Genomic DNA, 15907 nt, shown 5'->3' with positions numbered 1-15907 from the left:
AATAGCTAGATAATAATATACACATAACATGAAATCGGCTTGCGTTTCACATGGACTCACTCCATTTTTCTCTGTTTCGAACACAAAACCACACCATCCCTTTTCCTCTCTCCAGTGAGCGAACACAATTCTTACAACATGCTCTCTTCCTCTTTCTTCACAGCAACGCTCTCTCACTTGTTTCTGAAAGACTGCCCGTGTTAACCAAATATTTATTTTCATATTTTAAGTCTCTGGGTGGTTCACGGTTCAGTGGCAGACTCAATTTTTCCAAAGATAAAAAACATATATCAAAGTAATCCAAAAACCTTCAGGTTTACAATGGTTCACAGGATCCATCCATCATTTTTGGGAGGGGTACAATCCTCCACTATCTCTCTCTCATCACCAATGAATACTAGAGGGAGTATTAGGTTGAAGGGAAGATAGGAATAGGGAGAAAAAAAATAAGGGAAGCAACAAAAAAAAAAAAACAACAACTAATGAATGGATGGGTGGAGCGAGTGCAAAAATAGGAGGGAAACAAAGTGGATGATGAAGATGGAGAAGCATAACACAAAATGAGTTTCCTACATAGGCAGATCAAACCCATATTCACCATCTTGGATGTGTTTGTTGCGACTGAGCTCAGCACAATGCATTCTGGGACTGCTTTCATTATGAAAGATGTGACTATAGCCATATTTTATGCTTAAAAAATTATGGAAAATGAAAAAATGTGCTCAATTGGGGTGGATCCTTTGTTTTAACCAATAAGACGGCATGCGCATAAACAACAACGGAAACACGTTTACTGAATAAGTCCCTTGATGCGCAACAAAAAAAAGTCATGTGACTTTGCCTCAAAAGTGGATGATCAGATAACTGGAGTAACCAATGGACCGATTTCATCGCCTGAGCCAAAGTCTGTCATCAGAATGATTTGGTTTAATTCCCTCCCAGAAGCTCCTAATCAGTCCCTCCAGAAAAACGCGATTATGCGATCGCTGAATTCAATGCAAAATCAGCCAAAGTCCGCATATTTATGCGGGGGCCGCATTTTTTCAAATACGCCGCACTTTCGCCGCATAAATTGTCGATTTACGTGCAAAATATGCGGGGTTTGCATAATTTCATAATCCTCGCATTTTCGTTGCAAAAAAAGTCACATGTATCTTAGCAGAAAGTTGAAAAATGTTGCGTTTGCTTCACACAAGAGCAGCCATTTCCCCCTGTTTCCATGGGAACGTTATAAAGTGACGCAATTATGCGACGCCAGACAGACTCACAGAGGCGATTGACATCTCACAAATCGAACTCGTATAACTGTCTGTCACACGTTCTACCGTCACATCGTTACTTAATAAACAACATAAGATAAAAGAAGTAGCATCAAACAGAAATTACCCGCACACATGGGGTGTTTGAGGCGCACATATAACACTGCAGAGAGTTCAACAGGGAGCGCGCAGCTCTTAAAGGGGCCACACCTTATTTACATTAGTTACAGTCTGAAATAAAACAAGATGAGTTCCCAGCACTTTCTATGATGTAGTATGCTTGCTTATCAAAGGAAGTAATAAGAAATGACTCTTACATTAGCCTATTGAGAACAGGATGTTGGGGGAATCACTTTTTTTCTCTTTTTCATCAAATTTTTGCAAGTTCCCTCAATTTTTGCAAATTCCTGCAATTTCATCGCATAAAATTGCATAAATATCCCGCATATTCCATCGCATTTTTAAAGAAAACGGGCCACGTAATCAATCAATTTTTGCCAGCAACAATCACAAAAAAAAACTCAGCGTTTTTCTGGAAGGACTGAATACTATTATGGTAAATGTTATATATAAATCACAAATTTTTTCACAAATTTTTGGAAATTACCACCACAAAATCAGTCATTTTGATCGCAAAAATCACACAAAAAAAATCGTGAAATCCTGGTGGGACTGCCTAATGCTGAATAACATGACAGTGTTTGTTGGGGTTTGTCTCTGCGCTCTGAGCATAGACTTCAGTGTTTAAAATAGCATGCGTATGCATTAGTTATATTCTCAATTTAATTTATAAAGCAATCCCTGCAAAGTTTAGAGACTAAGATTCGTGTGTATATGGGTGGGGGATGTGACATCACGAGTGTGTGTGTGTACACACTCACAGGTGAGGCAGACAAGCACCGCTCTGAGGCTGAGATCAGCCGCCCATCTCCAGCTCTTTCTGATCCGCTCACACACAGGCGGAACCAGAATCTCTGCCGGCACGAAAAACTGCACTGCAAAACTCACAAACACGCCGAGCGAGTATAAGACCTTCACCATCTGATTGGACCTGCAACACACACACACACACACATCAGAAATCACAGAATGTGCAATTACGGGTTGAGTAATGTCAGTGATGCAACGCACCATTTCAACATGACTTCAAAAGGAAACTCAACGCAGAAACTGAGACTTTGAAAAACCCTTAACCCACACCATCCTTTATTTAATCCAAAATATATTAAAGGTGCCCTAGAATGTAAAACTGAAATTATTTTGGCACAGTTAAATAACAAGAACACCATTGTTTTATCCTTAGAACTTAAATCTCGTTTTTGAAAAACACGGCGAATCTCCACATATTACCGACTGTGACGCAACAGTCGGGATCATTAATATGTACGACTCCAAACATTTGCATATGCCAGCCCATGTTCAATAACAGGTGAAACTGCTCGACTGAGGCATAGCAGTTCGGCTCAGTGTTCGGATGTACACATGAACACAAAAGCATTTTTTAGTTGCTTCATCCGAGCCTCTGAAGAAACAATGGGTTCATTTTATTTTCTGTGGAAATAACAAACATTTCACCGACGACTGTTTCCTCAACGTGGCCCAAGAGCTGGCCTCGGATCCAGCTACCAGTAACGCTACACTTTGTGATGTGTAATTGTTGTTCAAGTTCAGACAGGTAATCTTTCTCTCAAAATCGTTCAATACTGTTCATGCATCAGTACGTCAAGCCAGTGACTAAAATATCAACTTCACATTGTTTCTTTTAGTAGGACGAAATTGTGAATAAATTATATACATATTTATTTATTTGTGAATAAATTATATACATATAAACTCGTTGTGAATTCAGTGTGAATTCAATCAGTTGTGAATTCGTTACACGTGTCTGCATTGGTGAAAGCATTAGGCCCCGTCCACACGAAGACGCGTTTCGCTGTATACGTATAATTTTTTTATCGTATTAGCGTTTTGTCCACATGGATCCGACATTTTGGGAGAGTGAAACCGCTATTTTTTGAAACCGGGTCCCAAGGTGGATAAATCTGAAAACGACACCCTTGCGTTTTCGTGTAAACGGCCAATCCGTATATTTTGTGAAACGATGCTGTCGAACAACTGCCGAACTGCTTGTATAATAACATAATATAATGCGGCAGAACTTCTGAGCCTCTTGTATTCCTTTATTTATTATTTACGTGAATGTGTTTTTATTTTTTTAGGCCTATACTTTCTTTCATCTGCTGCTTGTCTGTTGTCTGATAAAGACATTTCGTATTTTATAGAGATGGGGATTTAAAGCAAAAATAACATTCGACGATCGATGGGAATATTTTGACTATTCCAAAAACGCACCCCTGTAATGTTCCACTCCGAAATTACATTTCTCTGTAGGTTAAGCGTAGCTACTTGTTATATCCATTAAAGAAATGTATTTAGTTTAATATTTATGTAAATATGTTATTTTTTATTGAATCTATGTCGATTATGAAAAGTGAACCGTGTGCATATGCGCAATAGGCTATATCGGGAGACCTAATTTTGACCACATTAGGTTGTGTTTTGTATAAAGCCCTTCTTTGAAGTGAATTTCGAGTTTTTATAAATTGGATCTTTATTTTAATAAATGTTTCATCAACCAGTTACCTGGATTTAATAAAAGAAGCAAACATAGGCTATAGCAGAATATAATCAGGACATGGACGCCCCGGCGCTATATAACTTGCATTGCTCGTGAACTGGAACTGGAATGAACCGAAACTCAGAAATATATGGATATCTTGAAATGTCTACGTTTAAACAACATCGACAAACAACAATTCAAAATGAACAGAAACAGATCCGTATGAAGTGCATTAGCCTACGTTACTCCATAGGCGCGTTCACAATACTTCGAAGTGGCGAGTCAGCATCATCAACTTCCTCTTTTCAGTCAAGAATGACACAGAAAACATTAGTTTATTAATAAACAATTAAAATGTCTATATTTGATGACAGTTTCGTTACTTTTGCCGGTTGTGACAAGCTTTCTGAGTCCACAAACTAATCGAATAGCGCGAGTCCCTATTTTGTACCAGGCAATTTATGGTTGTTCAATAAAGTTCTTGGTAAAAAAGAAAATAAGCAACTGAGCGTAATATTATTTCATAGCCTTTTATTTTAAGCACATTTTTAGTGGATATCTATGACAGAATTCCAGCGCCACATTCTGGTCTGGGATGTCTACTACATCATTTTCAGTCGGTTTCAGTGGTTTCGTGTGGACGCAGATATTTTTCGAGACGCCGCCTTGTTTACTGACTTTTTTTTAGAACGAGGAAAAAAAATATTGGATAGGGAAAGCTCTGGCTTCGTGTGGACGAGGCCTTAGAGAGAGCAGAAACTGCATTGCAATGATAAGACTGTCCTCCGCTTGCTCAATGCTCATCACAGCAATATTTTATGCGATGGGAATAGATCGAAATACTTCAAAAACATCTCACGATTCGGTAATCTCGATAGCTGTAATAGTAAAAACGTATAATAGCTGTAGTAAAATTATTCGAGAGTGTTTCACATGTAATACATAGCTATTTCATATGCAAGCATGTCAGCCAATCACAGCAGTGGGCGGTTACACTGAATCCCACAGCAGACACGCCCCTTCAAACAGAGTGTTCAAAGCAGAGGCTAAAATCAGGCTAGGAAAAATGCCTTTTATTTCTAAATAATGACTATTTTTGATCTAAAAAACATTAACATTATAAGGGCAACCCAGGAAACATTATAAAATAATAATAATAAAAAAAACATTCTAGGGCACCTTTAAAACAGTAATATTATTATAATTTAAAACATCTGAAAATATAGTCAAATGTCATGTATTCCTGTGATGAAAGCTTAATTTTCAGCTTCCAGTCTTCAGTGTCACATGATCCTTCAGAAATCATGCTGATATGCTGATCTGATGCTCAAGAAACATTTTATTTTTTTTATCATTGTTGAAAGCAGTTGCGCTGCTTCATATTCTTGTGGAAACTGATGCAATTTTTCCCATGATTTTTTGAACAATTGATTTTTGGATTTGATTTATTCATACTTCCATATAAAAGTCTATACTGATCAAATGAATGCATCTTTACAGTTTCAGAAGCATGTCAAACTGCTTTATGTGGCAGCAGCCGATTTGCTGAATCAGATATTGGCTGTGGTGACAGACTGTTCTCGGCTGATGGGATGCTAATGAGATCTAGAAATACGTTAACTGTTAATAAAAGTCTCGATGGAAGTTAGTTGGAAATGGCAGCCTGTAGTTAAAGCTAGATTTGAAAGCAGCTGGTTTTGATTTCTTGGGTAATTTGATCTTAAGTCGCTCCGAGCTGCGATCAATCACTCGAGACGATTCCGACAGTGAGCGCAGGGGAGAGCTGCAGAGGACGAGGAGTTTCATATTACTTTTCTGAATGTAACTGCGCTAACTACATTGATCTGACGGATGGGACGTTTTACACTTCGATTTTTCAGCATTTGCCACTTTTTTACTTATAGAGGTAGTTGAGAGAGGACGGAAAAGCATGAGAAGGGAGTCGAATGGGAACATGTCGCAGGCCGGACTTGAACCCGTTTTTCCCACATGAGCACTAACGCCATAGCATGTGTGTATATACAGTCAAGCCCGAAATTATTCATACCCCTGGCAAATTCTCACTTCAAGTTACTTATATTCAACCAGCAAGTTTTTTTTTCCTGATATGAAATGACACAGGCGTCTCCCAGCAGATAAGACGATGTACAAGAGGCGTAAAAAATATGCGAAAATTTTAAACGAAAGGTGGCATCTCCAAAATTATTCATACCCGTCTCAATAATCAAAAGAAAAGCATTTATTGGCTATTAAATGCTTGCTATAATTACTGACCAGCTTTTTGAATTTCTTTACTGGTATTTTTGCCCATTTATCTTTAACGATGAGCTCCAACTCTTTCAAGTTGGAGGGTCTCCTTGCCATCACCCGATATTTAGCTCCCTCCACAGGGATTTAAAGAGGTGATGAACTGAGAAATCAAATTTTCCTAAGAGGTCATCATATTATAAGAATATCCTGTAAGTTTCAGAACTGAAAACATCCTTGTTAGTCCAATAAAAGCTTTTATTGACACCAGCCTCAGCAAACGACTCGTTTTTCAAAGTGGGGAACTATGACAACACCACCCCCGCAGAAGAAGATCGACGCCTACTTCAACACGGCCGGTTTAGCCCCGCCCACCGATTCGCGCATTACACGCATAGCTAAATAACATAGATGCCTACCTCGTGATGACAAACCAAGTCGAGAGTGAAACTCATAATATGCAAAACTGTTATCCACTCTCAGCAGTGGGTGTTTACTTCCAAGTCTTCAGTGCGAGACGCCCATAAAAACAGAGCGTTTTTCAGCTGGGCTCAAAACTAGCGTAGAAAATAGCCTATTACTTATTCATTTTGATGTTTTTAAGGTAAAAACCAAGCGAACGTCATAAGTTGACCTCAGACAACAATATCAAAACTTTTAAAAAGCCAGTTTATGACTCCTTTAAGTCAGGACTCTGACTGGGCCACTGCAAAACGTTAAAGTCCCTGTAAAGGCAATAGGGCTGTCGCGGTTATGGAATTTCCCTTGCGGTAATGTTGAGTGGCTCAATAGCGCGATATGCGGTATTACCGCCATTTATTTATTTAATTTATATGTTTTTGTTGCTATATAAATAAAGTTTACGATGTGGACAAAAACGAGGCATTTTCAGTAACCAATGTAACCGAAACTAAACAGCCTCTACACAGTATGCGCATTGAAAGACTTTTACGCAGCGCGCATATTGTTATGACAACGAACTTTGAGCGAGTCATTGAACCGTTCATTCAACGAACACGTTTAAAAAAGCTGATTCATTGTGGCCATCCTATGGCCAGTGCGAACGCAAGCAGCAAAACCGAGTTTGGGGGAGAGTAGTTCTTAGAACTGTTTAGAAGTGGACAGTTCCTATAACTAAGTTCCTATAACTACTTGGTCGGAAAGCGGCTATTGATTCAATGCGTGACTCACTGATTTTATTTCGGCTTCCTTGTGTTGTGGGATACTGACCAGCGCTGCTTCTGACACGCATTTATGGGAAAATACCCGTGAAGAGAACGTTAAAATGATGATGCAACAAATATTTCGCTTCCCTTTGACACGACAAGCTTTTCACGACTTCAAAGACAGACGCAGGTAATTCTTGCACGCGCTCTGCCGATCTCTCCCATTCATTGTCTGTGTGAAGCCTGTGTAGGCTAACACATCACCATGATAAACAGTCTTGTTATCATTATGAACTCGTTTAACATTCAATACACATGCATTAAGTTCAAAACAAGAAGGGTATAGCCTTATTAAAAAAAAAAACGTGAATATCGCGGTTGCTGCAGTTACGTGCAATCCTCTGCGGTTGACTTGTCAGAAGCGCGGTACTACAATATTGCGGTTACCGCGACAGCCCTAAAAGGCAATTCTACAAAAAAGTTCTAAACACATTATAAATGTTACATATGTATTGCTAAAACATATTACAAAGTCTGTGAACTGTGAAGTACTGAAATGTGGAGTTTTTCACCATTGCAATTTTACGGATTAATTAGGCGGGGCTAAAACAGGGCTCCGTGACGCACTGGGACCCATGAGCTGCTGGACACGCCCCTATTTGATGACGCACAGAGTCTGATCTCCCACTCTCCACACACACACACTCCCCGAACACATTTGCATTCACCGCTCAATCGCGAGTGACTGTACAGTTTTCTAGCTAGCTATGCCTTCGACACGGACATGCATGGGCTACTACCTGGATGCGATCATGTACAAAACAGATCGGTATCTTCATTTAAATTCCCCTAAAAACGATCACATCAAGAAGAGGTTTTTAGTGAGCTTATACCTTGATGAAGAGGCTCTGTACCTCTGTAGTGATCGTTTTACACTGGACCGTTTTATAAACTTTCCTCAGAGACAACTTGGATTCACTGATAATTCACTGATAATCCGCTGTTACTGGTGAACGGGACCGAAACGACGATCTCCCGTCTCAGTGTTCATCCTTCCGTCTCCAAAAGATAATCAGCTAATATCACCGTCGACAGCTTTCCCGTGAGTGGGCGCGGTTTCAGCGCAGCCAGCGGACACGCCCCCAGCGTTTGAGAGCAGAGAATATGCTCATTTTTTCATGATTTTGATAGCTTATTTTATGTACTTCCCGACTTTTTTTATCATTCAAATTCGGCTGGGTGGCTAATAACACATTTTTCTGTGGTATGACAGACTCAGAACACATACTTAATTTTGACTTTACAGGGACTTTAATGTTTTTGTCTGCTAACCATTTCGTCACCACTTTTGGGTCATTGTCGTGCTGAAAGGTCCTCTGGTCCCCGAGACCAAGTTTCTCTGCCAACTGCCGGATGATGATGTTGTTGAGATTTTTTATGTATTGCTTCTTTTTCAAGGTGCCGTTTACTGTGATCAAGTTCCCGGGTCCACCGGCTGAAAAACAACCCCGAAATATTAGGTTCCCACCAACATGTTTGACAGTGGGGATTAGGGCTGGGTATTGACACAAATTTCACAATTCGATTCGATTTCGATTCAATATTGATTATTTTGGATATCATTTACAATAAATGGCAAATTTTCTCAAGGAAATCAAATCTCTTGACTAATGTTGTAAACTATGGGAGTCTAGTTGTAGCCTATTATGCTTCATTAGCCTAATATGAAGGTAATAATGAACTGTTTTGTAGCTATACAAACACTTTTAAAAATTACATTTTTTACATTTACACTTAAATTACACTTTTATTTATTTTTATAATAAGAAGATTATATGAAATATAAACATTTAAATGGTGGCTGTCATAAAAACTTGCCAGATTTATTCAAATATGCATTAAATATTGAAGAACATTAAGATTATAATGCATATGTAATATGGTGTATATATTTAGCTAAATGCTCCTCTCTGGAGTTATTTTTTCTATGAGAAAACTATGAGTTTATGTGGGTTTTCTGAGGTAATGACGATACATGACATTGATTAGAAGCTGTTTAACTGACGTCTTTTCACGGTTGAAACGCTGATTAAGCGAATTAATGTGACATGATACGGATTTCGATAAGTTGTCCTCTATCTTTTAACACACTTTCAGATGCTCATTCATGTTTATTTCGCGCTGTGACTGGTATTATTAAGCCGGAAGAGAGATCAGCGCTGCTGCTTCTCTTGAGCTGCGCCAGAGCGATCTCACGCCACAGCGCCAAAACGTAATTTATGATTTTGAATTTCTAAAGAAAATGGACGTAATTTGAAAATTGAGACTTTGTTTCATATCAATAGTAACAAAGGACAAAGATTATTGTGAGTTTTTGGATGCGCGCAGCCGCGAGACAATGTTTCCATTCATTCAAATGAAACAGGATGACTAATCGATTCTTGAGATTTAAGAATCGAAATCGGTTTGCAAAAATGAGAATCGATTAATATCGAGAAATCGATATTTATTAACTAGCCCTAGTGGGGATGGTGTTCTTAGGGTTGAAGGCTTCTCCTTTTTTACGCCAAATGAAGGCCTTGGTGGCGATCCTTGGATTGTTTAGCTCACTCACTATCCTCCTAGCCAGCACAGCTGTCACTTTTGGCTTCTGAACACGTCCTCTGAGATTTTTCACAGTGTGGAACGTCTTGAATTTTTTAATAATACTTTTCACTGTAGCCACTGGAACTTCAAATCATTTAGATATGGTCTTATAGCCCTTTCCTGACTTGTGAGCAGCCGCATGTCCTCCGTGAGCTCCTTTGTCTTAGCCATGTCTGTCCACAAACCAACAGCAGATAGCTTCTGTTTTTCATCTGTTGAGTTGATTAAACAGCTGTTCCCAATAAATCATGGTAATTAGGATGCTTTGAACAGCTTGGAATATTTGGAATGGTGTAGATCTTTGTATTTGCAAAGTGTATGAATCATTTTGGACACTTTTTTGTTCAAATGTAAATTAAAGACGAGTAGTATTTTTTCCACAACTCTTATACATCGTCTTTTTATCTTCTGGGAGTCGCCGGTGTCATTTCGAATCAAGGAAAAACTTGCTGATGGAATAAAAGTAACTAAGTCAGAATTTGCCAGGGGTATGAATAATTTCAGGCTTAACCGTATATGATTATATTTTAACTCACACCACCACTTCGATGACTTTTTAAGCAAGTATGAGCGCCTGTTACCAGGAATCATGCGGGAGGTTGAGTGTGATGCTTCCTTTGATGTCGTCTCTGAAGCAGAGGTAGCCCAGCGTCGCCAGGGTCACATAAAGCACGATGATGACGCCCATGCCAATGTTGAGGGCTTGAGGGAATCGTTTCGGTTCGCTCATTTGATTCTCCAACGGAAGAACCTACACAAACAAAAAAAACGGGACGCACAGAAGATTGGTAAATGGTGAAGCATTGTTCCAGACATCACATGCACACTCCAGAGACCATAACATGTAACATTTGTGCATTACCATTGCATTAACATGTGAAGACAGAAATGCATGAACTTCCTCTCCAGGCTCTAGATCCACTCTAAGAGTCACTTTGTGATCATTTAACCGCTTCATTTCAGAAACTATCATCATGACATAAACACACAGGAACTCAAAAGGTCTTCACGGCAACATGTCAAAATAAAAGTTCGGTTTAACTTGACAGAAATATATTACTGTTGTACAGTAGAATTTAGATATGTCCTAATGTAATAATACATTAACACTAATCCATATAAATTATGAATTTTTTTTAACAAAACTTAATTTAAGGAATAATCCATGTTTTCATTTTAACAGTCAAGCTCATTGTGCAGCACGTTATTTGACATTTGTTATTTTTTTTATGGCTTCATTTTATTACCAGCAAAAACACAGAATTAGTGTGAATTTTTTTTCATATATATATATATATATATATATATGAAGAGTTCAGATGCAAAAGCCTCTAAATGCCATTTGAAATTTTCTTCTTTAATGATGATTTTTAACAAACTTGTATATTTAAGTTCAGTAATTTCACTTAAATAACAATTAATAGGTAATTATCATTGCCATTTAAGTGAAATCACTGAACTTAAATATACAAGCTTAATAAAAATGATCATTCTAGAAAGAAAATTTCAAATGGCACTTAGAGGCTTTTGCATCTGTATTCTTCAAATATATCTATATCTATATATATCTATATATATATACATTAAATGTTCATAATACATGATTTCAATTAATTAGGCATGCTTTTTGATTGTTAAAACATTACATGTCCGCTCCGCAACACTAGCAGGTTCACCCTATAGTTTTTTGTATAGTTTTGAATTAATAGCTTTCCTAAGCATGACACACTAACATTACAGTACAGAATGACTCTTTCTTTATTATCCCGAACATTGTATAAGCATTCGTTTCACGTGTCACTGAACAGTAGAGAGACTCGCGGGAGCATGTAAACGTCACAACCTTTTGTTTTTGCCGGGAGTCCTTCACATAAAAATCAATCTACAGGCTTTCAAAGATGACCTAGGAAGTTTTTAAGTTACAAACTGTTCACAAGCTGGCAATAAAAAAAAGCGATTAAAACATGAATATTCTTACATATAGCCCCTTTAAATAGTTCAAATAGTTCTAAAGAATAAAATATTTCAAAAAACGGTTTTGTTTTATTAATACTGCACTGAAAATATGCAAGTCACTATGGATAAAAGCATCTGCCAAAATATATTTATGGAAATGTAACCTTTGCAGAGGAAATCCCATACTGCATTGCAACAAGCTCAGTGAAAAAAACAAACAAACAAACAGGAAATGACAGTGGACGAAGCAATATAATTGTCCATTATTATTATTCCTTAAAAAAAAAAAAAAAAAATAGTAGATGTATCTAAATCAAATAAAACCTGAATCATAAACTCACCACTCCAATTCCCTCGAAAGCAAATATGGCTGTTCCAAAGAAGAAGGGAAACTTCCGCCACGTGGAGGCATACGGCAGGCTTCTGGGATCGCTCACATCCTACAGACAGTGTTGCAGAGGATTAAAGACATGATATAGTTTCACATGACAATCATTTCAGGCTGTCTTTCTAGTATAGAGGCTTAAAGCTGCACACACACTTACAGGAACAATATATTTAAAGATCAAGTGTCAGGCTCAGACGTACCAGCCACCCACAGCTTTCACAATTCTGATGCGTAGAAAAAAGACACCAATCTGATTTGGTGGCTTCATGGAGCTTCATGGTGTTCCCAGGCTGCACAATGAGCATTTCTGACTACAAAAGGTGGATATATGAGACTGATACATGAAATAAAACTGATATGGCTTAATGCGATTTATTAAAATTAAATGACTTTGCTTGAACTGTGTTCATTTACACGTGATCTGGGCCTGTACTTATCAAGCCTCTCAGAATTATTCGCAAGAACACTGCTAAGAATTGAGTTGAGAGTTAAAAAAAATTAATTCTTGGCTCAAAGCTGCTCTTAAAAGTTAGTTATCAAGCATCTCAGTCGTAATTGAAGCGAAGTGCAGGGCTAAATCCTAAGTGTCAGTCTTAGAGATAATTCACGACACTTTGCTGTGCCGCAAACGGGATTTTGGATGATGACATCGGACCAATGGATGGACCAATCACTAAATAGACATTGAATGGTGAAATTCCTAAGAGGTGTTTACATTCAGCACACATTTGACATTAAATAATTTTCAAGAGAATATATTGATATTCACATTGGAAATTCAAGGTCAAGGTAGCATTTATTTGTATAAATTTGCATAAATTTGTTTTAGATTAGGGAACTGCTGCCGCATTAACACAACACGTAACATACATTAAACATTAAAGATGCTCTATGTAACTTTTCCTCTAAAATGAATCCTTTTTTATTGCCTGTGTGTGAAGGGGTTGTAATATTCCAAGTAATATGAAGGCCAGTATTCCTATTTCTATGTGAAGTCTCTGGGTCGGATTTTCTACGAAATCCATCGGATGTGACGTGTGACGTATATGTGCCATCGGGTCACATGAGTCTGAGAACACCAAAACACTCCTGCCTCCAGCACAACACACACTCCAACACAAACTCCACATAAATATAAAAAAAAAAAAACACAAATGTATCTGCTGAAGCTCGTCAGGCCAAACGTCAATCGGATCGACTTGGGATGAAAACGCGGATCAACATCGGCAGAGCGTTTGAATTGTGGAGAGATTTTTTTATTGTGATAAATTACAAGTTTTCAGATATGCTGAAATAATGGTAAACTGTAAGATAAACCACAACATATATGAGACATGACATTAATACAAAAGACTGTTCCAGGATAACAAAAAGTAGGAGCTTTAGGATGGAACTAATTTTATGTACTAGATCTACTGTCTAACGTCACTCATCCCACTACTATCATATTGTTTATAATACACACTTCCAGACACGTTCACTTCCTACGATCTTATTGTTACGCTGAATTTGTTCAGTCTAGTTAACTAACTGTTTTCCGATGTTGACATTGCTGATTGTGAAAGAAACACGAATAGTTAGTGAAATTCCCTATGCTAGATAACATCACGAATGTAACGTTATCATGGTACGAGCATGGAGCATTAGTTCAACGTCAAGCTGATAAAAGTGTCCTATTATTGCAACGTTGCAGTGGGAGATTACATGAGTTTCCAGCATGTTGTGTGATGCTTTCTCCAATGTGTTGAAAGTCTCAGTGTGGCCGTGTACCATGAGTTTTTGTAAAAAATGTGTTGCAATCTGAAACATCACCAATAGAGGCCGCTAAAAAATACATATAGCACCTTTAACAAACATTTCAAATCCTAAAAACAGTACATCTCATAATCTCATGTACTATTATTATTATTGAGCATGTCACTAGCAACGCAAACGTCGTGTGTTCGATTCCCAGGAAAACCGATAAAATGTGTACCTTGAATACAATGCAATTTGTTATATTTATTATATTAAAGGTTAAATCAAGCTTTTAATTATGTTTATATGTCTGATGTGGTTTTTAAATATGAATTTGCACATGGTTTGTCTTAAAGCACAAGTCAACACCATTGCGGAGTATTTTCTCCTAAAACTGCAGTGAATCAAAGACAGTCTCAAAAACACGGTTTGAAAACGCTGGCGTTTCTGACGTCACAAACTACCTTGTAACTAGAGCCAGACGATATATCGGCAGGCAGATATTATCGGCCGATATTGGGCATTTTCTAAAATATCGGTATCGGCAGTTATAATAGCCGAAAAATGAATATTTCAAAAATAAAAAAAAAACGAATCACGCTTCAACCTTGTCGTGAGTGTTGTCAAAAGCAAGCAAGCTGACATAATTATAAGGTATCTTATAACTATAAAGCAATGTAGGGACTAATTATTATTTAATTTATCAGAACTTTAATATATTTGGATGTTCCTCTGTTCTGTTGTGACAATAGAAACAAGTTTCTTTTTAAAATGCATTATCATATTATTTTAGTTAAAACTCTACAAATAACTAATGTTAGGGAAATCTGTTAATATTTTGTTGCGCGTTTCTGAAATAATAATAATAGTATCGGCCGATATATCGGAATATCGGATTTTAAAACCAACAAATATTTGTATCGGTATCAGCCTTCAAAATCTTTTTCGGTCTGCCTCTACTTGTAACCAATCAGGTCAACGTGTGAACGTCTCTGAGGTGGTGTGAGTGAGTGGAGACGGGGCTCATTTGCATATTCATAGAACCTGCGTACTAAATGAGGCAAGGGTCTACTAGAGTTACATTACACAAGCTATTTTAAGGCATGACGATTTTTTTTTTAATCAAAGATTAGTTTTAAGGGATAAAATGATTGACAACAGGGGGATTTTAAATACTTTATTTTAAAGTTAGATATTACAATAGTAATATTTCTTATTTTAATAGCATCTTATTTTAATTTTTATTTAATAGTCATATTGCTATTTAACAACAAACAAACTTAGAACTTTTTTTTTTCCACTTTTCCCTCACAATCAAGCAGCCTCAACACACACGCACACTTACGTGGAGTACATATGTGAAGATCAGGATGAGGCTGATGGCCATACAGAGGTTGGCGATGGCGGAGAGCACGGCCATGTTCCGCAGGTCCCTGATGAAGGTCAGCACGATGATGAAGGGAAGGAGGAAGACCATGTAGAGCCGCAGATCCAGCCCCGCGGCAGGATGAGTGTCTGGGGAGACGGCGCCCTCCTCTGAGCTATTGGAGAATAACGGCACGGTCTCCGCGGAAGTGTTCAGACGAGCTCCTTCCATCACCTATACAAGAACACACAGAGATTTGACTTCATTATGTTTAGAGCCAGATTCTGTCTGGCTGCTGATGATCATGCTGCATTCTGGAAATGTGCTTTCCATTTTTTTCATCAGCTCTGGCTCAATCATACCGATGGGCCAAAAAGTATTTAGTCAGCCACTGATTGTGCAATTTCTGCTACTTAGAATGATGAGGGAGGTCTGTAATTTTCATCATAGGTACACTTCAGCTATGAGAGACAAAATGAGAAGAAACAAAATCCAGGAAATCACATTGTAGAAAAATGTATT

At 37.9% G+C, this 15907-nt stretch overlaps 1 protein-coding gene across 1 annotated transcript in view; it reads right to left on the bottom strand.

The window, feature by feature from the left end:
• The window catches only part of slc36a4 (solute carrier family 36 member 4), a 45370-nt gene that overhangs the window by 14932 nt on the left and 14531 nt on the right, over positions 1 to 15907 (bottom strand). The window contains exons 8-11 of the mRNA XM_039660131.2: positions 15365 to 15619; positions 12236 to 12334; positions 10520 to 10689; positions 2141 to 2310 (exon numbers count right to left, since the gene is read on the bottom strand). Coding sequence (XP_039516065.2) covers positions 2141 to 2310; positions 10520 to 10689; positions 12236 to 12334; positions 15365 to 15619 — 694 coding nt within the window. The remainder of the gene's footprint in view (positions 1 to 2140; positions 2311 to 10519; positions 10690 to 12235; positions 12335 to 15364; positions 15620 to 15907) is intronic.

Source organism: Pimephales promelas, chromosome 16, assembly GCF_988280905.1.
Source record: "Pimephales promelas chromosome 16, fPimPro1.hap1.1, whole genome shotgun sequence".
In the NCBI taxonomy this organism is placed as follows: domain Eukaryota; kingdom Metazoa; phylum Chordata; class Actinopteri; order Cypriniformes; family Leuciscidae; genus Pimephales; species Pimephales promelas.
The sequence above is the reverse complement of the archived record's forward strand: the minus strand, read 5'-3'. Positions and strand labels throughout refer to the sequence as shown.